This window comes from Centroberyx affinis, unplaced genomic scaffold, assembly GCF_046629955.1.
Source record: "Centroberyx affinis isolate AG114_WGS23_722 - 3 ecotype Tasmania unplaced genomic scaffold, CSIRO-AGI_Caff_v1 ptg002853l_1, whole genome shotgun sequence".
NCBI classification, from domain to species: Eukaryota; Metazoa; Chordata; class Actinopteri; order Beryciformes; family Berycidae; genus Centroberyx; species Centroberyx affinis.
Window position 1 is genome coordinate 118364 of NW_027280989.1, and position 25835 is coordinate 144198.

Consider the following 25835-nt stretch of genomic DNA (forward strand, 5'->3'; position numbering starts at 1 on the left):
TGTTTTTTAAAAAATAGTTAATTGTATAAAAGCATAAAATGGTCCCATACAGTAGTGTCAATCCCTTTGTCATGAGCTTGTGTCTATTTGCTGCTCAGTCTGGTCACTCTCCCACTCCGCCTCTGTGGAACTGCAGCAGAAAGGACTCATTACACATCTACAAATTAATTACAGTACACACACACACACACACACCTGAATCTGAAAAATGCTGTTTTTGGACATTTTCTACCAAGAAAGAAAGGCTAAGAACGTGGCCCCATCAAGAAAAAAAAAATACATATGCTTCCACTTAAGTATTTGGCTAATTTGATTTCCGGTGAAATTGTAAATGTCATGCGATCAGATTCTCACCTGCGGCTGCCTCTGCAGTACTGCCCTTCCTCCCACGTGTAGTCGGTCTTTTGTTATCCTCAGGTGTGTTCACTTCCCGGCCTTTTTGTTCAGACTTCCGTCTCTTGGATCCCGTCTCCTTCTGAAGTCCGTCCTTTTCTTTCTTTGGCTTTTTTGTCACTGTTTCCCGTCTGACCATCTTTTCCTTTGTCGTGCTTTCAGGGCGACTCCTGGCCACCTAATGAAATCAAATCATCGGGCGTTAACTGTCTGTAGAGTTTATCATGAGTAAAGGGAGAAAAGTGCTGGTTTATACCTTTTTCTTGCCGGTGTAATCATGATCACCCTCTTTCTTTGCTCTCTTTTTTGCCTTGGGTGATTTTGAATCTATGGGGTGAGAAGACACCAGACATTTGTTCAGTCTGATGCATTATAATATTCTCAGATACATTTCAGCAGAAGTGAGCTAGGTTTAATTTATCCAAAGTTTTCCATACCTTTAGGAGCCATGGGGCCTGGATCTCCCTGAAATGAGAACAGTAGTTACTGGTACCAATGACGCATAAAACCTACCAGAGAAAAAAGGGCTTATATTTTTTCCACAACTCACTCTGAACCATATTGTTCTGCCGTTGTGGTCCCTGACGGATTTCATTCCATCCACATAGTAACACTGCAGCCAAGCCTCAAAGTCGGAGTAGTCAGCCTTCTCAGGGTCGTAGCCCTTTCCGCCTTAAGGTTGAAAGGAACCACAAAATTGAATGCGTCAGAAACAAATATGCATTTTATGGGAAACAAAACCGTATCTGCCCTAAATTTCAGGAGAAACAAAACTACCAGTGTCATCATGTTTGCGTTGTGGAATTTATAAATAGACAAGACAGCAAACACACAGTGGCCTACCTAGGTTCACCACCTCCAGAGGAACTGTGTGACACAATCTTAGAAGGTCAGCAGTCTCCACTTTCTCTTTCTTCTTTGTAGTTCTGTCTAAGATCTTTTACAAACAAAACAGAGCGCGTTAGAAAATGAAAAGTGAAGGGAGTGAGCATTTTATGATGTGTGAACTGTGTCCTTTGTTCTTTCACCTTTGTGTCTGAGCTCTCCTCTTTCACTGGCTTCTCATTCTCACATAAATCTTCAGACTCAAGGCCTTCCAACACGGTCCTTGCCTGCACAAATGGTGGGATGTTCAACCTGAAATGAAAGAGACTTTGTCTGATAAGAAAAGGCTCTTGTGTTCTCAAAATGCGCCTGAATCATTGTGACTCCCACAGGATGTAAGAATTAATGAAAGTGGAAGAAAGAAACAAAGCCATTCATTTCGGAAACAGTTCTTGTAACTTGTGAGGTCTTATTGTTTTTGGTTCATAATCTAGACAATGCAACACTTTTAGTCACTCCGCCTTTTCAACCAGAGCCTCACGAGAATGAAACTCTGTGCCAGTAGATATCAGGGATCATAACACACACTAGTCTTTTTCAAGTCAGTTCAGATCTTGGCTCATTAATGATCAAAATATACCAACACTAAATTAGGGTTGCTCTGCCATTTTGCCAATCTATCACCTTTCACCTACTCATTATGCGCTGTTTGTTTACTGATGCGCTTCTGAAGCTTTAATAAATCGTTGATGTTGCACATGTAAGATGCTTCCAATCCTTCTACTTTGCCAATCTATCACTGTCTTTTAACTTGTGTCCATGTTTTTGCTAACTGCTTGTGTTCATAGTATTCTGTCACATCACCACGCGGCCATCTTGGTAGGAAAATAACAGGTGATTGTAATAAATTAACGAGTGATTACAATCAAATGACAAACACAGCCAATGAGCTGTGTGTGTTGTAAAGCGACAGATTGGTAGGAAATGCATGTGACATCATGGGAATACTATGAATATACTGCTTGTATCTTGCTAATCAAGGTCTGTGTGCTTTGTAAATGTTGTCCTGCGTCTTTGTCAGTACTGTTCATCATGGACTTTGTGCTCGCTCTGTTTGAGCCTGCCTTTATGTATTTTTAACATCTGCTTAAATGTTGTCCTGTCGCCAGTGGTCTCCTATACTCATCAGTTTTGTGTATAAGCTGATAGGTTTAGCCCTGTGTATGCATGTCTGTGTTTGTTTGTGCTTTTAATTCTAGGCAGCCACTGATGACTTCTGGCCTGGGACTGCAGACGGAAACTAGCCTTTTGGGCCAACTGTGGCACATCTGCAGAAATATTTACTAATGTGCACTATCCCTGTCAAATAAACAGATTAAAATAAATAATACCAATATAATAATATACAAAATTATTCCTGAGGGTTGTGTATGTTTACCAAAATCACCTGAAAAGAATTTCAGCTCTCAGGTAGTTCCCGATGCCATTGAAGTACTTCTGATTCAGCAGAACTTCACAGATGGGCCGGTCGAAGGCGCGATCGGACAGGTGAGACAAGACTTTCTCTCTGCAAAATGACAAACTGGTCAGTGCAACAATCACATGGGTAAACCTTTTGGTTGAGCAAGTGACTGAAGTAACACAATCGTTGCACCAATCATTACTCCCTAACCTGAAGCTCTGGTAGTCAAACATGATGCAGGGCCCTCTGTCAGGCTGCCAGGTCCCGCCGGGCTGCCAGCTGCCGAACCTGCGTGCGTCCACGAAGCTCAGCACTCTGCACGGCGTCTCAGCAGAATAGAAACGCAGATGGGCATGCTTGGGCAGCTCATCCTGTGTGGTGAAGCGGAAAAAGCCTGACATCCCAAAGCGGAAAACAATGTCCATGGGCTGGTCTGCCTGCCCTGCCGTGACTCGCCGTTTTTTCTCATCATCGCGCTTCATGGGCGTCAGTGTGAGCTTCACTTCCTTCCCTCTGGAGGCAGCCGTGATGCGGTAGGCCTCGCAGGTGAAGGGCACATCAGGACTCTTGCTGACCTCCGACTTTCTGACTGCTCCTGTGAACACTACGCCGGCACACATCCTGTTCACAAAAAGACTGGCCAGGTGGAGCTCTGGCCCTTCAGGCATTTTGTCTTAACAGATGAGTCCGTGCTGCAACTGCAGAGAACACAGAGCTGTAAAAGTTGAACAAAGATTATATCACTCAAAGTATCAGTTCAAGCACCAATGCACAGCTTCAGACTGAAAGAATAAAAACACATGCCTGCTTCTTGAGTAACATGTTAATTTTCACTGTTTTGTTTTATTTTTTGCAAAAGCCAGCTTCTTAGAAAACACAATTTCCTAGGCAATGATTCACTCAGGGTGCATTATTAGCTAATTTTCCTCAAACTTAAGTTTTGAAGCATTATGTTTCTGCATTACACCATAGGGAAATAAGCAACATCAGTAAGAACACTGATTACTCTCAGGCCTGAAATGGTAAAGGCTGACGCTTTAATGTAGTTGCGTACTAGAATAAGTGAGTTGCAAAGGTAATCAGTTCAGGCAACTTACCCAGACAAGGAAATGGACCAGATACTTGCTAAATAAGGAGATAATGATACAGCGTTAAATTGTAGATAACTTGTCACGTTGCTCTCTGCAAGGCTGTTACAAAGAGGAAATGGCATGAACCAGAGGGCTTTAACAGCATGCAAGTGTGAGTGTTACCAAACGAGTTGTGTAACATCAGCGTGCGCGTGAAGCGACTAGTACTCATTCATTCGCAAATGTCGCGAGACAAACGCCAAGCTTTTGACTCTCATTACTTGAAAATAGATGTTTGCGCTGAGTAGATGTTACATTTTCTGTAATAATTCATAGAAAAACGGACTGATTAACCGTGGCTTTTTCAGCAACTGCACTGTAGAGAACGCAAGCAGCAGATAGGAACGAGCAAACACAACCAAATGCATGATGGGATTTGTAGGCATTGCGAAAATTGTAGGCAAAGAAGAAAGGATCTCAGTATTTTAAAATTGATTTATTTTTAGCATATGACGTTGGTAAAAATGAAAGCCTATCAACATAATTCAACTTAAAATGTGTGAAATAATATATTTTACAATATTTTACAAAAATGGACCATTCAACATTTTTGCTTCAGTTCTGTTACTTTGTGTGACAAATCACGAAGTCCAGAATAGAAGTCATAACCATGAATTAATATTAGTTTGGTAGCCATTTCAGAGGAAAATCAATCAAAAAGAGATGGGTACTGCCATTCACTCATGGCCATCCTTAAAGATTAACAGTACATACAAAAAAACTATACTATTCATGATGTCAGTATGGCACTTCTGGCAGTCTGTCAGCTTCACTGGTTGTGTCCATCAAACGCTGCTGTTTATCAGACATCATCAAGGACCGAATGTCTAACTCTAGATAGCTGAAGTTCATGTTTCATTGTAGTGCATTCATCATAGCCTGGGCTTGTTTTAGCTCTGTAGAAATACACAGAGAAAAGAATGATCAGAAACGTAAAATTGGTTAGAAAAAAATAACTTAAGAGAAAAGGATTGTTATTCGACAGCATGCAGAACTAACCTGTGAGCAAAACTCTGAACTTGTCAGCAGAAACAGAGACGACTGTAGTCTCTGTGGAGCCTGACTCTGCTCCTTGTGCCTGCAGTTTAAGCTGAATCGTTGGTTCATTGACCTCCCTCAGCTCACTGGAGCTAAGAGTGTAATCTACTCGCCAGGACACAGCCTCCAGGCGCCCCACTGAAACACATTATGCAGTATAATTGACACCTAACCCTTACATACTGTCTGCACACCTCACAGAGGACATCACTCATCATCTGTTATTTTTGTCTTCCTCCATGAAATGACATGGCAAATGGGAATACTTACATCTCAGGCTTGTCTCTCTTAGCTTGTCTTGCAGTGTGGAGTGCTTGTCCTCATATGATTTACACAGCCCTGTTGTATGTTCTAAAAGAATAGGTGCATGTCATTAATAACCACACAGTAGGTGATTAGGAGTTATATCTAATAATCAAACTGGATCATCTATACAACATAATTTTAGAGAATATACAGTCTCAAGCTGGCAGAAAGTCAACTGTGAGTGTTTTATATATGTCAATTCACTGTTCTCATAATGTGTTCCTTGCATATTGTCCACTTTGATTTCTATGTCCCACCTGGGCACGACAGCAAACTAGCTCTAACAAAGTATTGTGAGTGGTTGAAGAAATACACTCTAGGGTTGTGTTTTTCAGCCTTTATGCCACTTTGACAAATGGCTGAGCCTGGCCTTTCTCCTGGCACCGGCACAGTGATAAACCCAATTAACTGACCTTTAGGGAGACCAAGTTGCTGCAGTTCGCTCGACAGGGATTCACTGTCAACGTCGTGCTTTGCTGCGCTGGAGAAAATGAAGCTCAGTACTGCAACACTAGCTTTGATGTCTCCACTCTCTGCAAGATGGATTGACAACATTAAAGAAAGTTATGGAACACAAAGATGCATTGGTAGCATGACAGTGTTTAGTGATGATACTGTAGGTTTGCGTGTAAAGCAATTAAACAAGTCAGTTTCAAATGTGGTAGCATTGGTGAGCATTGGTGACTTACCAAACTTTGCATCTGCAGTAAGTTTTGCAACTTTGTCATACTGAAAGAGACAAGACAGCACTGATCAATGTGAATGCAGTGTGTATATTAATGATACTTAACTATTTGCAACTCTCACTTGCAACACTTACATCAATGCCCTCCCCAAGCAAATCTTTCAGCACTTGAGCACAGAGGAGTTTCATCTTGACACTTGACTGTTATGTTAGTAAGGAGAAGGGAAATGTTAGTTTTTCATCCAATCAACTGTAATTGAAATTGAGGAAAGTAGCTGTTATCATTAATGTTTAACGTCTATACGTCAACGTTACTACTCACAATTTTCGCCAGTGTGCTGATTTCGGCAAGTACCCAGTCTGGGCAGTCCAGATCCCCACAGAAACGGAACCGCTAAGACAGACAAGACATAATTTAAGTGGTGTGTGCTGTACAACAGCCTGAGTACTGTAACGCTAGCATTAACGTTATTCATCACTGGACATTGCTAGCTTAGTCCGCTAGCTAGAGGCAGAATGAATACCTCTATCAAGTGATGAGGTAAATTAACACTTAATTTACATTACGCGGCTGAAATGTCTACTGTATCAAATTTACTCTGAATAAGCTAAATAATCAGATTAATAAATTAATGTGTTGTTTACCATAGCTGTGACTTGTCAGCTGAGCAGTGGCAGAAGGGAGTGCGGAAGTTGGTAGCTTATATAGAACCTCCTTGCTTATTAGCCTTTTTGTGTGCGATTTCTAAACGGCTGCTCCGTGGTGGCTCAAACCTTCATCATTCCTTCTGGGTCTTAGTATCATGTAGAAGGTGCCATCAAAGTCACAATAAAACCTTTCGTTTTCCAAAAAAACCCCGCAGCTTTCGGGAGCTGGGAGCTAAAGCCAACGCTATCTCGCTGATGACGTTGAATCTACGCTGCTGCACGCACAGTTCACGTATCCCTTCAGAATAAAAGCCCCTCGGCAATATACCAAAACCTGCGAGAGGGAAGGAATGTGCACGACACTTTGCGGAGTAAGAAGTCGTAGCCTATGTGTCGTTTGGAAACCGCACACTTATGAAGGAGTTGGCGGGTCGTTTTTTGTATAGACGTGTTTGGGCGCTTGTAATGGCACGTGCAATTCAGCGTCCCTTTTGGACCATGTGGAAAAGGGGACTGGGGCGTCTTAATACACCATATACATTTGACAAAAATTAGTAGAACACAGAAAAAGCAACCGCAGAAAATGAATGTATATTTCTTGATTTGCTCATAGAAACTGAACAGGCTTTCGCACTTGTACCGCACTGTGGGCGTGGTCTTACCGCGTCATTGCCATTCTTATCAACAGTGCGTCCCCCGCATCCCGCAGACAGGCTTGGAAGTCCACAGAGATTCTATGGACATTTGCCGTCATGGCAACACTTATGGAACTGGCGTTAGCACAACATGCTCATTAGCAAAAAAAAACAGCAAAATGTTTCTTTTAATTTATCTTTGGCTTGCTTGGGATTTTCAATTAGTGCTTAGTCTTGGATTGAGAGACATACCACATCTTGGATTGAAAGATATACCTAGACTTATCCTGAGCCAAGGTAAGATTTTGGCTTGTCATTTCTCTATTCATCTAACGTTAACCTATCTTGCAATGGGTTGTAAGTTATTTAAAAATCATCAGTGAATCAAATAACTAATATGTGAGCAAACATAGCAAAGGTAATCTAGCAAAGAGCAATAAGACTATTACAGTGTTAAAATCCTCTGCTTAAATCCTCCTGAGTCCTCTGAGATCCAGTTCACGCTAAATGACCCAGGAGAATCAGAATCTAATATTCTCTATATAACACTACTTTCCAAAGTAAATTACCAGCTCACACTGACAATACAGTAGATCTGCAATATTTGCTGTTCACACACACTACACTTATTGCCACCGTTCAGTTTATCCTTGACTATCATCATGTTTTAGACTTTTATGCGTCTGGAAATATGTCACTGTCCCATTTACTACTTTGCTATTCACTTCACTTCATCTTGTAACCTTGGTGACTGTTGGTACTGATAGCCTGACCCTTCCTTTTTCCAGACATCATCAGTGGTCGACTAGAATACGCTGTCCATCAGAACCACACAGTCTTCTTTCATCCTGAGGACTCTAATGAACTGTATGTTGGAGGGACTGACTTTGTGATAAAAGTTGATGTGGATAACAATCGCATTATAGAGGTAGGTCTTTTGGGAGAACTGTGTTAGATTTTGAACACCTGTTTTTATTCTCTTTATATTATTTATGTTATCAACTGCAGTGCTTTGTCATGCACTTGATATTCCTTTTAGTATACCTCTTAGCTTGGGGTTATTGATGTGCTTTTGGCTTGATTTTTGTGTGGTTCATGTGTCTGCCAATGCAGTTTGTAATTCAGCCGCTCTGACAATAAGTAGCTGTACTGTAGCAGATGGCGGTCACACTATTGTGTTAAATACAATGAGTTGTCTGGGGTAAAGCTACTGTGGCAGTGGCACTTAAATACCCACTGACAGGCACAGTCTTTCAATGCCAGCTGATGACTTTCATGTCTGGAACTGCTGATGAACAACTGGTGAACAAAAGACACACACAGACGATGGAGACACATAATATACTAGAGTTTCCATATTTTAATATTCCAGAAAATTAGCAGAAGTCATCCATTTTCATCAGTAATAAATTCCAAATGTTTCTATTTAGAAATAATGAGTAAAGGCCCCCTGAGCTGCATCTGGATTGTTTTCCAAGAAGTTATGGACAAACTTTACCCTCTTGCTTCTGACAACATGACAGTCGTGGATTTTCACTAACACAAATCAGGCTGTGCTAGAGACAGCTAAAGCTATTTGAGCAGAATACATTATCTTGATTGACCAAAGAATTTTGTTGAAAACCTGAAAAATGTTTTTCTGCTTCTTCATTTTGATCCAACTATTTCAAAAATGTCATGCAATGCCCAAAAACTCTGGGGTTTTGGGCAGAGATGAAGTGCAACATTCCACGTTGGTTAGCAAATAATATGGACTCTAGAAGATATTCACTCTTTTATTCCAAATTGCTAATTTAAAACTATCCATCAGATTATCCTGATTTGGGTGAAAACTGTAAATGTGGTTGATTTCTTCAATTATGTCTTCTGCAGGAGTTCCCACTGAAAACAACGGGCAGTCAGGAGTGCCTAGAGGTTGGTGAATGGAAAATGATAATGTGTGTGATTAGAAACGACCGGTCCGCAAGTTTGCTCATTAATGGGATTTCTAAATGACAAACTATAGAAGCAGGATAACAGAATCTGTGTTGCAGGGCCCCTGTGAAAATGTCATCACTGCCATTGAGAAGTTCCAGGACAGCGTGTTTGTCTGTGGAACAAACAGACACAAGCCACAGTGTTGGAAGCTGGTGAGTTTTCCCAAATGTCTTGCACACATTATCAAATATGTGTTACACTTAATGTGACATCTGTCTTACATATGACTGCCATTTTCCTCCACACTGACTTGTGGTGGCATATTCATCATACTGGCAGTAACAGCTAAGGGCTCATTACAGCATGTGGTTGTTTAGTCGCGTAACTGTGGTCTGATTAAACTGCACTAGCTGCAGCTTGGGTGTTGAAGTTTTTTGAGACTGTGGTTGTGCTTTTTCTTTTCTACCATCAAATACTGTATGTCTAGACTCTCTCTGTCACAGTATGCTTCCCGTATGATTCATTATTGTTTTCCTCATCAAACCTTTCATGTTTTCCCTTTGATCTTCAGTGTAATAAGTGTTTACTGTTCATTCTATAGTATTCTCAGGTGAACAATCAATCACGTGAGATAGTGGAGAGTTACGAAGGGATTGGCATATCTCCGCATGTTTACACACAGAACTCACTGTCTCTCACAGTAGGTATGTAAAATATAGCTGCTCGCATAACCACAGACTATGTTGTCTAGTTTTTAAAAAAAATGTATTCAGGGTTGTGCTGGCACACTTATGTAACCAAATCAAGTCATGTAGCAGAGCCAGCAAGCCAGTGCATTTTCACAGAAATATGCTAAATAATTGAACATCTGTGCTTCTTTTCATGTGATGTCTCTCTGTTCTCTCTATTTTTAGAGGGGGACTTATATGCAGCTGCCCCTTTGGATAGTGTTGGAAATTCATTACAATTCAGGAGGAAAGTCGGCAGTAGAACCAGTGTCTGGATGTACGACAAGTGGGTTTCAGGTCAGTAAACCTCACTGGAGTTTGTTAATGAAGAATGCATATTGCTGTTTAAATGGCCTGCACATGATGCACACGGTCTGTATTATTGGATCCGTATCTGGGCAGTTTGTCTTGAAGCTGTCTCACCCTTCTTCCAGACTGTTATGTCTGTGCCACAGTACAGATTGATTGCCCAATTTGGCTTTTTTTCCCATGCCAAGGTTGCTGCGTCACGTATCGTTTGCAGACACCATGCTGTACTGTAAATAGAGGAACAGTTTGTAAACATCTCCCTCTCCCCCCCCTGCTCTTCCCACAGAGCCCACATTCATCTCTGCATCCTGGGTGAGGCGGAAGGAAGACCCCGATAATGAGAAGATCTACGTCTTTTTTCGCGAGAAGAACTCTGACAACAGTCCTGAGGCCGAGCCTTGGATTTCCCGTGTGGCCAGAGTTTGCAAGGTAAATACTGAAACTGGAGTGGAATCATTGACGTCAGGAGGAAGTTCTCACCTTACTGGAGTGTGAAATCCCCTAACAAAAGATTTGTCTCCTTAGGTCAGCTTAAGTAGTCTGGCTAATAGTCCAAATCTTGTTAAAGTAACGTGGAAGGTCAGTTCTTCTCATATGAAGTAGGTAAATCATATAAAAAAAAAGAGCATTTGTAGTTATTAAGAAGTTAATGTGAAATGTCAACATTTCATACATTTGTGTGTAAAAGGCCATAAATTTTCATTGTATTAAACAGGCAATCCTTTTTAAATTTAACACAAATCTGTTTTTTTTAATGAAATAGAAAAAAATCTGAAAGCCATGAAATATACCATTCAATAGATCTTGAACTAATATAGGATTTGGTAGTATACTATTATCCTGAGGGTGTTACACAGGTATGAAAAAAGGAAAAATCCAACGAAAGAAGAATGTACTTCACAGCTCAAAAAAATCTTTTGATTAAAAACATTACAATCTACTTAGTATTTATTTAATTTCACATTTAGGACACGTACAAATATACATCAGGTCAGTGAAATGCAATAGTGCAGCTTTGCATGATATTTTCACACACCATTACTTTTCATTCCTGCTGTCCACTTGACAAAACTGAAACTGAGGCCGGTTTTCCTGCTGTCAGCGGAGTCAGTGTCTGTCTGATGTGTCCTCTGTGCGTGTTTCTCCTATTGTAACATTTCCTGGATTTACAAGACAAGGGAAGTCAAGAGATGAGTTGTCATCCTTTTTCTGTCAAACTGGTGTTAAATATAACCTCCTACAACAGTCTTTGAGGTCAGCCATCATTCATCTGTGCTTTTATGTCTTGTAGACAGTAGACTTTATTATTTACTGCATGTGTTTTTGATATGCTCATACTGAGGGTTCAGTTTGTCATCATGGGTTAAAATAACATGACTACCTAGTTGGAAATGAATTATTTATTAGCTTGTGCTGAAAAATAAAAGGAGACGGGAAATGAAGCAGGTACATTGATATCCTCAGGTGATGTGAACCTAATACCAGGCTGCAAGGTAACATGCAACTCTAGCATTTATCCAGGCCAAGTTCAATTTAGCTGCTCAGCCTTGCAGTGTGGTTCCACTCCTACCACCTGTACTAACAGAGCAGACCTCCCATAGTCCTTTGAACAGCTACCATAGCAAATTACCTATTTATTTAGTTGAAATAACATTTCTTCCGAAAGGCGTTTTAACAGACTTGCTATGTTTGTTATTTGACATCATCTGGTAATAATACTCCGAGCCGTCTGTGCATACCAAGAGAAGTGGTTAAAAGTGGTTAGATGTTTTGTTCCATATTTCACATCCGATGTAATGTTGATCCTATCCAATTGCTCAGATTTGTTGACTGTCAGTTTGTATGAGAAGTGGAAGATTGACCTTTCACAGCTTTCTCAAGTTTCATTTATTAATATCACTGTGCAGGTGGATGAGGGCGGGTCAAAAAGGTTCTTCCAGAACATATGGACGTCTTTCCTCAAGGCCCGGCTTGTGTGTGGGTTTCCTGAGGAGTCGCTCTATTTTAACCGTCTTCAAGACATCTATGTGCTGCACGCTGAGGACTGGCATGACACCAGAGTCTACGCTCTTTTCACAAGCAGCTGGTTAGACACTTTTGTCAGCAGCCAAACATCAACATGAGCAACACACTTACAGAGTTTACTTTACATTCCACTTGGCAGTTTCAAAGAAATTATGTAGTCAGTGGCTAAAGCTCTTGCCTCTGGAAACACAAGTACCACTGGTCTAGGATTAGGTTCCACCAGTTTACTGTAAACTTAATGCCCATATTGCCTTAGTAAATAACAAACAAATGCCAAAGGGAGTGGATTGGCCACTTGGCCAATCTGAATTGGTAAAAAAAACTTCCTGAGGAAGTAGTTCAACTTGTGAACATTCAATTTTCCCCCTTATCCATGGGTCCAGTTTTTCGTGCTTCATACCAGGTAGCCTGCATTCCTAGCTGAAGTAATAAAGAGATAATAACTAATAAACAGAGATAAACACTGTAGTTGTGATGGCAGTTATGGAAAATGCTGTGCTGACCTGTTATCTCACTCCTCTTCTAGGAACTCCACAGCAGTTTGCGTCTATTCTATTGCAAAGATTGATGAAATATTTGAGAATTCAACCTTCAAGGGCTACAATAAAGACATTCCCAACCCGAGGCCAGGAACTGTAAGGATTTTTTACTTTGTTGTTGTATATCTTTACATAGCATCTGACAAAGAACTTCCTCTTTGGGTTTTTATTTTAATACTTACCGTACTTTAGTTCAGCGAGATTTATTGTGGAGAATCTGTATCACATGTGACAGAGTTAGAAGGGTGGTCCAAAATAACAACTGGAAAAGAATTGTAAATATGGGTGGAAACGTGGAAAATGTGTCTCTGCTTGATGAGAACATCTGTATCCCAGCGACTGCATAAAACCCATCAATTTTGGCTCAGTGTTTCCATCTCTACTCTGACATACTGTGGTTTTCTACACAATGTTTATTCAAGGTCAGTCCATAGTTGAGGAACTTAAGGGGTACAAAAAGGTAGAATGTGTGTAAAAATATTTCTCTTCACAGAGGCTTAGGCTTTATTCCTGCTGACAAATGTTGCAGTCATTACAAGTTCTTCAGCTCTTCCTTTAAGGAGCTGGACTGCAGATCATCATGCTGCTCTGTTGCCATGTCTTGTTGAAAGCATTGCCTTTCACAGATTCAGCTTTTATGGCTTGAGGAAACATTTGTAGTTTGTTTTTATACAACTTAAAGATCTTTCGGCTTTGTATACCAGTACTGAAAGAGTAGGCTAATAGTATACAGTTTATGTTCCCACTTTAGTGTTAAACTGTAATATTTACATTCCTGCACTGTTTGAGTAACTGGATACCTACAGTACCTTTTGAGTGAAAACCATTCTGTGTTCATGTGTCTTCCAGTGTATGAAAAACAGCAGAAGTGTGCCATTGGCCACTGTGAACATAGTGAAGGACCACCCAGAAATGAGTGAGTGGGCCCGCTCAGTTCACCATCTCGCTCCATTCTATGTAAGCAACAGCAACTACACCAAGATCGCTGTGGACAGAGTGCAGGCTGCAGACCAGCACATGTACAACATCCTGCTCCTCGCTACTGGTATGTTATGGTTAGGGAAATTACAAACCCGCCACAATGTGCTATTTTGGTCTGAAAGCCCATTGTTGTTGATGTTTTTTTGCACATTTCCCTGTTAATTTGGCTTGTAAACATCTATTGTCTATAATCACCACTAAACAATGGGTGCTAAAAATATTTAGCCCATCAGTTCTATCAAACAAAAAACATTTTGGCTCTCAGATGCAACCTTGATTTGCTCTTTGTGTACTCTTCTAACAGACTCTGGAATGATCCATAAAGTCTTGGAGGCTGGCTCTGACCCTTTCATCATCTCTGAGACTCAACTCTCCAACAGTTCAGCCATACAATCAATGACTCTTGACTCCAAAAAGGTACTGCTCATCCAAAGTCATTGCCATTTATAAAGGTTATACACTGAACACTGAAGCATCATCAGTGGTGTTTTGTCAGCTACTGCTTAGAAGTAAAAAAACATGTAAAAAATAGTGACGTTTTGACGTGAAATCATAGTAAGTACTTGAATTGTGATTGTTAAATTTGATCTTTTTTTATTTTCCTTCCTCCTCTTGTGGTCAGAGAAAGTTAATAGTGGGTTTCTCGGAGCAAATCTCCAGCGTGGACCTCCAGAGGTGTCAAGATTATAACAAGTCCTGTGCAGACTGTGTTCTGGCCCGTGACCCGTACTGTGCCTGGACCCAGTTTGGATGCACCCCGACTGTCCCGTAAGTTACACAGTGTCTGTTTGGACTGTGTTCATACAAAGAAGGATATGTGCCTTTTAAAAATTCTATCCATAGGCTGTTCACTAAATCTATCACAGGTTCTGTAGCTCCTATGAATTTATGCTGTTGTTCACTTTTACCTTTAGAGTATCACCTACCTGCCTAACTGACTGATTAACAAAGAAATGTTGAGTAACTCAGTAAACTCCAAAGCTTTTCCAAATTAAAGCAGATCACTGGGGCTGTTTGTAGCATCAAAAGTCATCCTTTTCTTATCATTAGCATGTGACACAGTGATAAATCTGAAACCTTACTTGTGGGTTTTAAAAACTGTTGTTTTTGTTCACAGAGGGGGCATTCAAAATATCATTGGAGGACAAACAACTGTGTGCCCTAGAGCAGTAGAAGGTAAATTATGATGACCCTATAGTGTATCAGCATATTCATATTACACACAAGCAAAACATTCAGATCACTTTGTCACATCTCCATTTCATTCTCTTCTTTCCCCCTAGAACCAAAGAAACTGAACAGGACCAAACGGGAGACCCATTCAGCCTCACCTGTGGACTTGAGGACAGTTCACTCTGTCCCCCTGGAAGTCCCTTTCTATCTGTCCTGTCCTATAGACTCTTACCACGCCGTCTACACATGGGTCCACCGAGGCCAGAGCAAGCCTTGTCTGCAAATGCAGTCCAACTGTCTGCACCTGATCCCTGCCATGGCAGAGGAGAGCTATGGGGACTACAAGTGTGTATCCAAGGAGAGAGACTACACCAAAGTGCTGAAAGAATATCATCTCACTAAGCAAACTATCCTGGATACAAACAGAGACATTAACAGGAACGTCGACATTGACAGCAGTCACAATGCAGCAGTGTGTCTGATGCAGATGGTGTGGGTCAGGAGTGTAGCTGCTGTAGCTATTGTGTTGGGGCTTTTCAAATAGAATCTGACCGAAACCTGAATCGAAACCATGGCGCTTTCCATTCCTTTCTCGCTGTAAAGTGTCTCTGTTGCATTTCACCTCATTAACTGCATTACTCCTGAGGGCCTGAGGCAAAACAAAAGTTTGAGGGAAACCAAAAGTCACGTTTTTCAGGCCCTTTGTCCTTGCAAGTGCTATTCAGGAACAGGACATGGGCAGCAGCAGAGGAAGTCCACTCTGAGATCAGAGAAGCCTGCAGCTCAAGCAGTTCAGTCAGGAACACTCTTGTTATGAAGTTCAAACCATTAATTGTAGGAATGGTTATACAGTTGTATTTGGCGGGACAGGTTCTGCTGTCTAAGCTGCTCCCCGTACGAATCCAAGCAGCATGCTAAAGATTCAGCAGGGAGAGAAAATCAAACCCCCCCAGGGATATACAGAACAGAACCCAGCTGACACTTATCATCGAGATATGGAATAAACATAATTTCAAAGAGACAAGCCTACAGAAACATGTCATCGCAAGTGTAGTTGATTAATAAGGACCAAGAACAGGAGGAGGAGGCTGGGGCAGTGGAGCGAGAGAGCAGTACAGCCAGTCAGCAGCAGCGTGAGGCAGAAAGGAAGCGCAGGGAGGAAGGAGGAACTGACCGCTTAACTAGACAGCCTCGTTTGATTGGTCTTCATTTGGATCAGCTGACGATTAGCTGATGTGGCGCTTGTGACTTTACGTGTCCTGCCTGACTTCCTTTAGAGACAAGGAGAGAAAGTTAGAATTATTAATCATCGCAAAAAGAGCTTTTACCAACAAGGCCGGTCTGTATTTGAGTCCTCAAACCAGGTCAAAACTGTGAGATTGTGAATGAGATCGCTTCCGGACAGAGAACCACCAACATATAGTAAGTAAGTTTGAGAGTTTTGAGTTTGAGTGTTTTGAAGTTATACAGCATGAATATAGTATGTTGAAGCCAGCTCTTGGTCATTTGGAAACTGGGGGTGTTTGGTCCATAGAGGTTAGGAGAGTGTGGACCCACCCCAGTCTCCAAATGACATAGATGGTATCAGAGTGTTTAGGGAAGGGTGCAGTAAAAAAACAAGGAAGGAGTGAACACTTATGTAATTTCCATGTTCTGTTATACCTGGCCTAGTGCCATAACAGTCAGTACCCAGAAAGGAGTTTGGAAAACGTGCAAATGAAAAATGTTTTGCTGCAAAGTAGACAACATTTCAGTGTAACAAATCACATAAACATGTTTGATCATGTTGACCCAAATGAAGGAAATTGAAGTCAACAAAACACATCTGCAATAACAATATTTCTCAGGAATGATGCTTGCCGATGGTTAGTAAAGATGAAAAATGCTGACTTTGTGTTTAAATTTGAAATGTGTGCACACTTTTGCCCTGCAAGCCTTGAAGTAGCCTGTTTTTGTGAGTGATAGAGTTTACTACAGTTAACTGTCAAAAGTTAATCTCTGCTGGCTATACAATATCTTATTTAATAATAATAATAACTTTATTTGTATAGCACTTTTCTAAAAACAATGTTAACAAAGTGCTTTACATGCAATAAAATCCAATAGCAGCAATAAAAGAAAATAGGCATAAAAGGTAATATATGAGGTAGACAGGTACAACTAAAAACACACAAACAAACAGAGATACAATTAAAAACAGATCGAACTTTACATAAAAGTGTGTGCCGAAAAGAAATTATAAAAAAATAGGAATAACAGGTAATACAAGAGATAAACAGGTGCAACTAAAAATAAACAAACAAACAGAGATACACCATCAATGCGCCGGCTGCACCCCCCGACCAGTTCAATGCCACCCCAGCGAACAGAAGCACCGGCCTCCCCCAGGAAACACAAAGACCCCTCAGTGACTCCAAACTCCCGAACGGCAGTGCATAGGGAGTGAATCACATAAAAGCCTGTTTATACAAGTGTGTTTTTAGAAGGGATTTAAAAGATGCAACTGATTTAGCTAGCCTAATTTCCTCAGGCAGGTCATTCCAAAGTCTAGGCGCCCTAACAGAGAAAGCGCAGTCACCTTTGGTCTTGAGCCTAAACTGTGGAACAACCAAAAGGGCCTTGCCTGAGGATCGAAGGCAGTATTCCGGCTCATAAAGAGTTAAAAGGTCAGCTAGGGGCTAGACCTTTCTGTGCTTTAAATGTAATCAGTAAAATCTTAAAATCAATTCTAAATCTTACTGGTAGCCAGTGCAGATGTGCTAAGACTGGGGTAATATGGTCTCTACGTTTAGTGCCAGTTAAAATTCCAGCTGCAGCGTTTTGAACGAGCGTTGTGAGATAGATTTTTGACTGAGGCAGGTATAGAAAGGGTTGCAATAGTCTAGACGAGATGAAATAAAATCATGAATTACCTTCTCCAAGTCAGCATGAGATAAAAATGACTTGATTTTTGATACATTTTTTAAGTTGAAGGAAGCAAGACTGCACAACTCTCTTTACCTGCTCCTCGAAAGTCAGTTCACTGTCAAAAATCACTCCTAAGTTTCTGGGGGTTAACTGGTCTAATGGCGGCTTTGTGGTTTGACCTAAAATACCCCTAAATATTAACCTAAATATTTATTTGCATTAAACAAGCACTGAGCTTTTCAAACGTTTTAAAAACTACTAAATTAAAGATATTTATATGATGATCTTGTATTGTTGGTACGATCCTATCTTATTTAATCAACTTGTGTAAAGTCCTGAGGTTTCACTGTTAATCACCTGTTTTTTCTTACTCAAGTATTTATTTTCCAAACTGGAAATGTATTTTGATATTCCTACAGTATGATTTGTTATCTATTGCATATACGTATATTTTTGCTTGACCAATGCTTTACCAAATTGAAAGAGATTTTCGAAGGCAGAGATGAATTAAACAGTTCTTTTATTGATACACTGACTCAACGCTCTTCATGATCTCTCTTTACACCAACTACAGTAAGTGACAACATCTTATTCTGGAGAAAACTTCAGAGTACAGGAATCAAATTTGCCGTAGCTTCAGTATCAGTTGGGTGGAAATATTGGATTCTTGGGAGATTTTCAATACAGGACAACTTTCCTTCAGATGAACTAGTTGTGATTTTGAAGCTCCAAGTAATTCCTGAATATTCAATTTACACCACTAATGTGAAAGCACTGGCATCTGAACAACACAGCAGAATCTGAGCCCCTTTCTTCAGATATTGAACACTACTAAACTCAGCAACCTGTCACAAAATGCAGTGGTGCATCATGGTCTGTGTTAGTGAAGTATAAGTCCACCATCTAGCTTTGTTAGCTCTCACATGTCTGTGGCAAAAACATCCTGTTGCTATGTCTGTCGTTTGTTTATTTCGAGTTGGGTCGTTTTTAGTGGTACTTCATTGACCAAACCTTAAGGGCAGTGGAAAAAAGCAGCAAAATACAACATTACAATGATTTATCTAAGAAGTGCAACATGTCCACCCACCCATACCCCACCCAACACCACACATCCTTCCTTTTTTTTTTTTTTTATTTTTTTTTATTGCAGATAGAAAACAGACTTTGCTTGTGCAACACTATGGCTCCATTACAGTAAAGGGCGAGTAGATTCTGCATGCTGTTTTAAACAGTCTGTGCCCGTCCCGTCAGTCTCCCAGCAGGGTCATGACCGCCGGAGGCCCTCCCACATGTCTTGTCCTCAGGTCACTTTAATGCAGATCATGGTGTCTCAGCCTTAAGCCGGAGCTGACACGACACAGCACCCGACGACTCGCTTCCTACCTCTAAGTGACCTGATTCTGTGGTCTGCCAAGAAGGTTAATAGCAGCCTACAGTTCAGATGGTGATTAAAAAAAAAGTGGATGATGATTCTATGTGTGGTTAGCCTGTGTGTATCTTCCATGACTCATTTGCCCCCGTCACCCTGCTTAGTCATGTTGGAGTTACATTACATCAAAGCCCTGGCTGCTCGGCAAGTGAAATGAGTGTTGAAGGATAAAACCAAAAACGTGTTAACTGGTCTCATGGCGGCTTTGTGGTTTAACCTAAAATACCCCCGTCCATTATGCTCGGCAATATCAATAGCTTTTTCTTCAGGCCTAATTTAAGAAGCGCTTTTGGTGTTTCAGGAACCCGACCTCCTCACTATCAACAGCACCGAGGGCCAAGTCTGGACGGCGCCACTGTGAGTCAGCTTACATGCAGTTTAGTCTCCGCTGTCTGATACGGTGACCATGAGCTTCTTACCGCCCCACTGGGCTCAGATACCGGCGCATCAGACCTTGAGCCCCGAAGGTTTTTAGATAGGAGTCTGCAGCACTAACTTTAGCATTGCTTTTCCTGTTATGTTTCTTTGAAAGGAAAGATCATTGGAAGGAAGCCAAAATAAAATGTGCTATTAAAAAAACAAAAAAACTCAAACCATTATTATATTATGAAACTATTAGTATATGGGTTCTTGGCTGGGGTCACATTTCCCTCTGGATTGAAAAAAAACCCTACTCTAATCTCTATGTAGTTATTTTTTGTTATGTTTAAATCAAATATTTAGAATAGTAAACCAAAAATATCAAAGTCTATATGATACATTGGCACCTTATTTAATGTAGCACAACAACACAACACAGGATTTTTTTTAATTTTTTTTTTATAATTTGTCTACAAGCCTGTGTCAAAACAGTTACAGACTATGTCTGTAATTACAGTCTCTGGACAGCAGGGGTCACTCTCATCTAAGAGGACTTCTAAGATTTTCTACTTTTAAAGCGCTTAGCCTACATGAATCAGGAATCATCCCTTTAAAAACAAATAGCCTACGTGAAGACGGAGACAGAGAGAGAGAGAGAGAGAGAGAGACGCTCAGCAGGCCTACCAGAGGATGGCAGTATTTGAATAGAAAATCAAGCATTATGAAATACAAGTCTATCTCAAAGCACCCCGGTTCTAACACTAATATTAATATTATAAGACAAATACCAATTCTAATCCATATGTCCATCCATAACAAGAATGATTACTGATGTTCATTGGAAAGATATAAAGCCTATTGTGATTCATTAAATGACTGAATAATTAACGGTAGGCCTATATATATATATTTATTACAGACAACCAGGGAAACAAAAACAAAAAAAATCAAATTAATTGTGCGTCTTGTTAAGAATAACACATTTGCCGTCCTTTGTTCATCACGGTTCAATCTTCAGCTGTTTCCCTCAGCTGTCTCTGCCACTTGTAGCTATAACATATTCTTATAGGCTAAGCCACCAAATTAATTAATTCGGTGTCTTTGGTGTAAAGCAGTATATTCAGATTCACACAATCCTGATGTGTTGTAATCAAATGTCGAGACTCGGGATGACGCTGCATTGAACTGAAACCTGATATCCGAAATGTTAAGCCTATGGCTCAAGGATTTGGAGATTTTCTCTCGTTGACTTCTATTTAATTCAGCCTTTAATTTCTTTCATTTTGGATCAAATGCAAATAATGAAGCACTGCTGGACACTGTGCCCGACTGCCTGTCTGGCCTGACTGATGCTACTCAGACATCTAAACTTAAAATCTGTTTCACCGCGTTTGAAAACTCTCGGCTGAGTCCCTTCGGCATTAAAGACAATGGGCTACCAGACCGAATGAGGTCAAAGATTAGGCTTGGGTCGACGGAGTAATAAATTAAACATCAGATTCTAAATTATGAATTGTCTTTGAGGGTGGAGGACCCGGAGCTTCTGTATCTTTAATACTGAGGAGCGAGATGGGAGAGGCTGCGCGTTCACAATCCCCCCCTCTTGCTCCGCGGCTGCGGGAGCGCGCAGCGGATCTCACACTCGCTGGAGAGGAAAAGCGCCGTCGGACTGCTCAGCATCTCACCGGGAGAAAAATGTTCCCTCCACCGCCCATCATCAGTGCCGCCGCGGTCTCCAAAAGTCATGTAAAAGGATCCACAACATACGAGGACACTAGTTTTTTCGACCATTAAACTTGTTTTAGAAGATTTTGAACTCCAAGAGTGATTTATACCGGAATTGGAAGTTAACATTGGACAGGTAAGACGATGCAGTAGGTAGTTAATTAAGCAGTTACTATGAAAAACAGACCTCAAAGACCATCCAGATCAGATTTAGGGGGGGGGGGGGAACAGCCTATAGGTCAGTTGCAACTCTGAAGAATCTACAAAAGGGGATCTTGTCATGAGTGCCGACTTGCACTGAAATTTGTATATGGGAATATCACAAAACCCTCGCTGAAGTGAAATGTTTTTGATTACCAGCAAAGTCAACGAATTCAGCACCACGGACAGCGTCGCTGTGTTTTTCATAACGCGCTCAGAGCAGGAGAGACCACCTGGCCCTGAATTTACTATAAATGCTGACATATGGGTGCACATGTAATATAAAGAGCATAGTCGTCCAAAAATCCTAAAAACTTTCTAAACTAAACGTTGTTTTTGTGCCGTGCTTTGGACGAAACGGCCAGTGAAAAAGAGGAAAACTTTGCGAATATGGCAGTGAAAATGAGAATCTGATGTCTCCAATCAACAATGCCAGCAGCAGCAGCAGTAGTATTGACCCACCGTTTTTAATTTTTCTGTTTTATTTTAATGCAGTGTTGCATTGTGTTGTACACCCATGCTACCTAGTCCTACTTTCTACTCAAACTGCCAGAAATATGAAGTGCATCAAGGTGTCACATTACATTACTGCTGGTGTATTCACCATGTTGGTCGTTATTTAAACCCCTTGATTGAGTATATGGCCATAACAACTTAGCTAACATCTGGTAATTGAATTCTTGCAGGTGCTGAAAATGGCGACAAGGCTCCTGCAGCTCCTTGCCTTGTGGACGACTGTGATTGGCATTGTCCAGTGCTGCCCAGAGTCCTGCAGCTGCCTGGACAAATATGCCCATCAGTTTGCTGACTGTGCTTACAAAGACCTGCTACTGGTACCTGTGGGTCTGCCCTCCAATGTCACCACCCTAAGTCTTTCTGCCAATAAGATCAAATTGCTGAAAAGTAAAAGCTTCATCAATGTCACTCAGGTGACCTCTCTCTGGCTGGCCCACAATGAGATAGTCACCATAGAGACGGACACCTTGGCCCCGCTGATCCAGCTCCGCAACCTGGACATCAGCTACAACAAAATTGTTAATTTTCCATGGGAGGACCTGCAAAACCTCACAGCCCTGCAGCTTCTGAAAATGAATAACAATGAAATGGTTAACCTTCCCAAGGATGCCTTCTCCACTCTCAAAGAACTGAGGTCACTGCGCATCAACAACAATAAGTTCACCACCATTGTGCAGGGAACGTTCAGCGCCCTCTCCTCCATGTCCCACCTCCAGATCTTTAACAACCCCTTCACCTGCTCCTGTAGCCTGGAGTGGCTGAGGGATTGGATCGCAACGACCAAGATTTCTGTCCCCGAGCAGAACTCCATTTCATGTGAAGCTCCTGAACACCTGAAAGGTACAATGGTTACAAAGATTCCCAAACTGGACTGTAAGGCCCCTGTTGTCACTATCACCTACCAGCCCAACATTGAGAACACAGAGCTCTATGAGGGCTTCATGGTTATCTTAAACTGTGAGACCAAAGGGAGCCCAAAACCAGAAGTCACCTGGGAGGTGAACGCAGGAAATCAACAGTTTCAGTTCACCTTGCCTTCCACTGGTGAGATAAATGATTTGCCCATCAATGATAAAACAACCAACAATCAATTCCTCCTTTTTCAAAACGGCACCCTCATTATTCCTCGTATGAGTAAAAAGGAAGATGGAAATTATAGCTGCTCTGCAGTTAATGATTTAGGTAAGGCAGAGAGCAGTGTTAAAGTGGCGCTGGCAGGCACCCAAAAACATGCCACCAACTCAATGCTCGATACAGTGGGCAAGATCCGTCCATCTGTCAACAAACCTGTAGGGCCTAAGACCTCCAACAACAATGTGATCAACAGGCCCAAGTCTGAAGGAACATCCAAGAGCATTTCACCTGGTTCGTCAGTCAAACCCGATGCCACAAAGCAGGCTGGCGATGTTTCAGAGGACCCGCCATTTGCGAGCAAGTGTGGCGTAAGTGATGGCAATGAATACATCTCCAACCATGCCTTCAACCTGAGCCTGGATGACCTCAAGCAATATACATTTGATTTCGGTGTCATTGCATTGGAAGTGTCAGAGACGGAGGCCAAAGTACAGCTCAATCCACTTCAGCTTCCCAGCAGCAAGTCTAACCTTCACCTCAGTCACACTCAAAACCTGGAAACAGTGGACAAAGAGCTTTTCAGTCTATACCAGTCCGCAACCAAAAAAGCCCCTCTGGACATGCTATACCTTTGTGTAAATACTGGCAATGGACACTCTATGGTTCAGTGGTCCAAGATAGAGGAGGGGGTTAATGCCTATCGCTTCCATGGTTTACTGCCTGGCACCAATTACACACTCTGTCTCACCTATGGGGGGCAGGACTGCCAGGTTCAAGTTGTCTTCACAACCAGGAAGAAAATCCCCTCTCTCCTGATCATCGTGGTTGTCAGCACTTTCCTTCTGGCTCTGGCCACCGTTCCCTTGCTGGGGGCCACTTGCTGCCATTTGTTATACAAGTATCAAGGAAAGACCTACAAGCTGATTATGAAGGCTCAGAATCCGGATCAGATGGAGAAACAAATGGCTGGAGATTTTGATCCCAGGGCGTCTTTTGTGGAATCAGAGAAAACCTTCAACCCCAGTGAGTTAGGTGAGGGAGAGGGAGAGGGGGAGGGGGAGGCCGACGGAGAAGACGCAGACGGAGAGGGAGAGGCTGAGGGCAGCGTGGCCACAGAGTCCATCCCCGGATCTTCATCCAAAACCAACCAGGAGGAATTTGAAGTGGGCTCGGAGTACAGTGACAGGTTACCGCTGGGAGCCGAGGCAGTCAACATCTCTGAGGAAATCAACGGCAACTACAAGCAGCCGAGTCGCTGAGCGCCCTTTGATTCCAGCGAGTATATTGTAAAATATTTACTTTAAAGTAGCCTACATTTAAGCAGGTAACTCACCTATCATTACCACACGTGAAAATGATGGCCCCTGAAAAAAGGTGGATCGTTTATTTTACCTCAGAAAGTACTCCGTCAATCACTGGGATTGTGAAATGATTCATGTGACATTAGTAGTCTGTTTCAACATTAAAACAAGAAACCACTCCTCAAAATGCGTTTACAATGCAAGCACAAATTTCTACAATTTATCAGACCTCAAAACTGACAGTAAAGCATCGAAATGTCCCCTTTACGCAGGACGTATAGGCACGGGCGTCAACTGGGCATGTGGCGAGATATGGACACTCGCCACATAAGTGAATCCAAAATTGATGCTGTAGTTTTTAATCATCATATTGGAGAGCAAAGATCAAGCAAAAAAAAAAAAAAAAACTGCCAGAAATGTATCTGGAAGCCATATCTAACAAACAAAACAAAAAAATCACACCAGGGACCAATGCTCTAAGCTGTGTGCGTCTGTGCAAGATAGTTGGTGAGCGGCGTCTATAAATCTTTCACACTGACCAAACAACATCTTCTCAGGAATCAGTGATCCACCTCCACTTGTCGCTATAAGCGGGCGTGGAAGTTTTTGTGGAAATGAAATTAGACGCGCAGGTTTAGTGAGTCGTGCTGGACAGCGCCCACAGCGATGCCCTGCTGCCTATTGTCCTGTGAGACCAAAAGGGAAATTCACTTTAACTGCTGTAAAGGCGTGTGCTGTGCTTGGCGGGGAATCCCAGGTTATTTACCAACACATGTTGTTAAATGTAATGTAGGGCTTTAAGATGTGTGACTTTAACCTCTTACTTAACGGGTGCTTGCTATACTATCGCTTTTTACAATGGTTCTTAAACGTGTCCATGGCATGTCACACGTATTTCCTTGTGTGGTTTTTATTAGTGTAGTCTATAGGACTTTAGATATTACTGTCAATCTGTGATGTAAGCCATGTGGATTGAAATTATTCTCTTTTTTACCGAGGTAAATACGTTTCTATGAAGTAGCCATATCAACAAAAGGACGCAGGTGAGCGTCCGGCGGCTTCACTGTCTTGTAATTTTATGCATAGTGAGTTTTTGTGAACTGTTGTAAAAAAAAAAAAAAAATCCCGTGATCTTTCAAGATTTTTTTTATATAATTTTATGTAAGTGGCATTAATAAAACATCTGAAACCATTTTCTGTATTTCTCTTTGACCACCGGTCACATATTAATTATCACATATTAAGAAAAATACGCGCCGGCTGTTGAAAAAATTATTTAAAAGAAAAATAAATGTATCATAAAAAAAACCCTTAAAAATTGAAATTCACTACGTTTGAAATAGCACTCTTTTTTTTCTTTTTTCTTTTTTTATTATTTTTGAAATATTGTCCATAATGGGTAGTCCTACTTCTTTCCTTTTGTTTATTATATATTCTGATAAAAGATGAGGAAAAAAATGAATACGCTCTTTTTATTACTTTGTTATTGATAAACGGTAGGACGATTTCGTAGCTTGTTTACGGGCAA

The 25835-nt window shown here is 41.3% G+C and overlaps 4 protein-coding genes across 4 annotated transcripts; 2 read left to right on the forward strand and 2 right to left on the reverse strand.

The window, feature by feature from the left end:
* neil1 (nei-like DNA glycosylase 1) lies at positions 1–4064 on the reverse strand. Its single transcript, XM_071536271.1, has 10 exons — positions 3778–4064; positions 2891–3395; positions 2666–2785; positions 1422–1530; positions 1237–1330; positions 944–1065; positions 831–858; positions 650–720; positions 355–571; positions 1–130 (listed from the first exon to the last, which is right to left on the reverse strand). The coding sequence occupies exons 2-10, from the start codon at positions 3346–3348 to the stop codon at positions 84–86; spliced, it is 1266 nt and encodes a 421-aa protein (XP_071392372.1). The 5' UTR covers positions 3349–3395; positions 3778–4064; the 3' UTR covers positions 1–83.
* Positions 4065–4236: 172 nt separating this feature from the next.
* commd4 (COMM domain containing 4) lies at positions 4237–6743 on the reverse strand. Its single transcript, XM_071536291.1, has 8 exons — positions 6485–6743; positions 6162–6233; positions 5975–6040; positions 5844–5883; positions 5568–5687; positions 5119–5199; positions 4810–4986; positions 4237–4706 (listed from the first exon to the last, which is right to left on the reverse strand). The coding sequence occupies exons 1-8, from the start codon at positions 6485–6487 to the stop codon at positions 4666–4668; spliced, it is 600 nt and encodes a 199-aa protein (XP_071392392.1). The 5' UTR covers positions 6488–6743; the 3' UTR covers positions 4237–4665.
* Positions 6744–7221: 478 nt separating this feature from the next.
* On the forward strand, positions 7222–16683 carry sema7a (semaphorin 7A (JohnMiltonHagen blood group)). Its single transcript, XM_071536273.1, has 14 exons — positions 7222–7419; positions 7911–8050; positions 8995–9036; positions 9156–9251; positions 9641–9743; positions 9954–10064; positions 10363–10505; positions 11984–12162; positions 12628–12736; positions 13490–13685; positions 13926–14038; positions 14244–14389; positions 14739–14797; positions 14905–16683. The coding sequence occupies exons 1-14, from the start codon at positions 7224–7226 to the stop codon at positions 15336–15338; spliced, it is 2067 nt and encodes a 688-aa protein (XP_071392374.1). The 5' UTR covers positions 7222–7223; the 3' UTR covers positions 15339–16683.
* islr2 (immunoglobulin superfamily containing leucine-rich repeat 2) lies at positions 16149–25473 on the forward strand. The gene is made up of 2 exons (XM_071536272.1): positions 16149–16216; positions 22103–25473. The coding sequence occupies exon 2, from the start codon at positions 22112–22114 to the stop codon at positions 24263–24265; it is 2154 nt and encodes a 717-aa protein (XP_071392373.1). The 5' UTR covers positions 16149–16216; positions 22103–22111; the 3' UTR covers positions 24266–25473.
* The last annotated feature ends 362 nt before the right edge of the window (positions 25474–25835 follow it).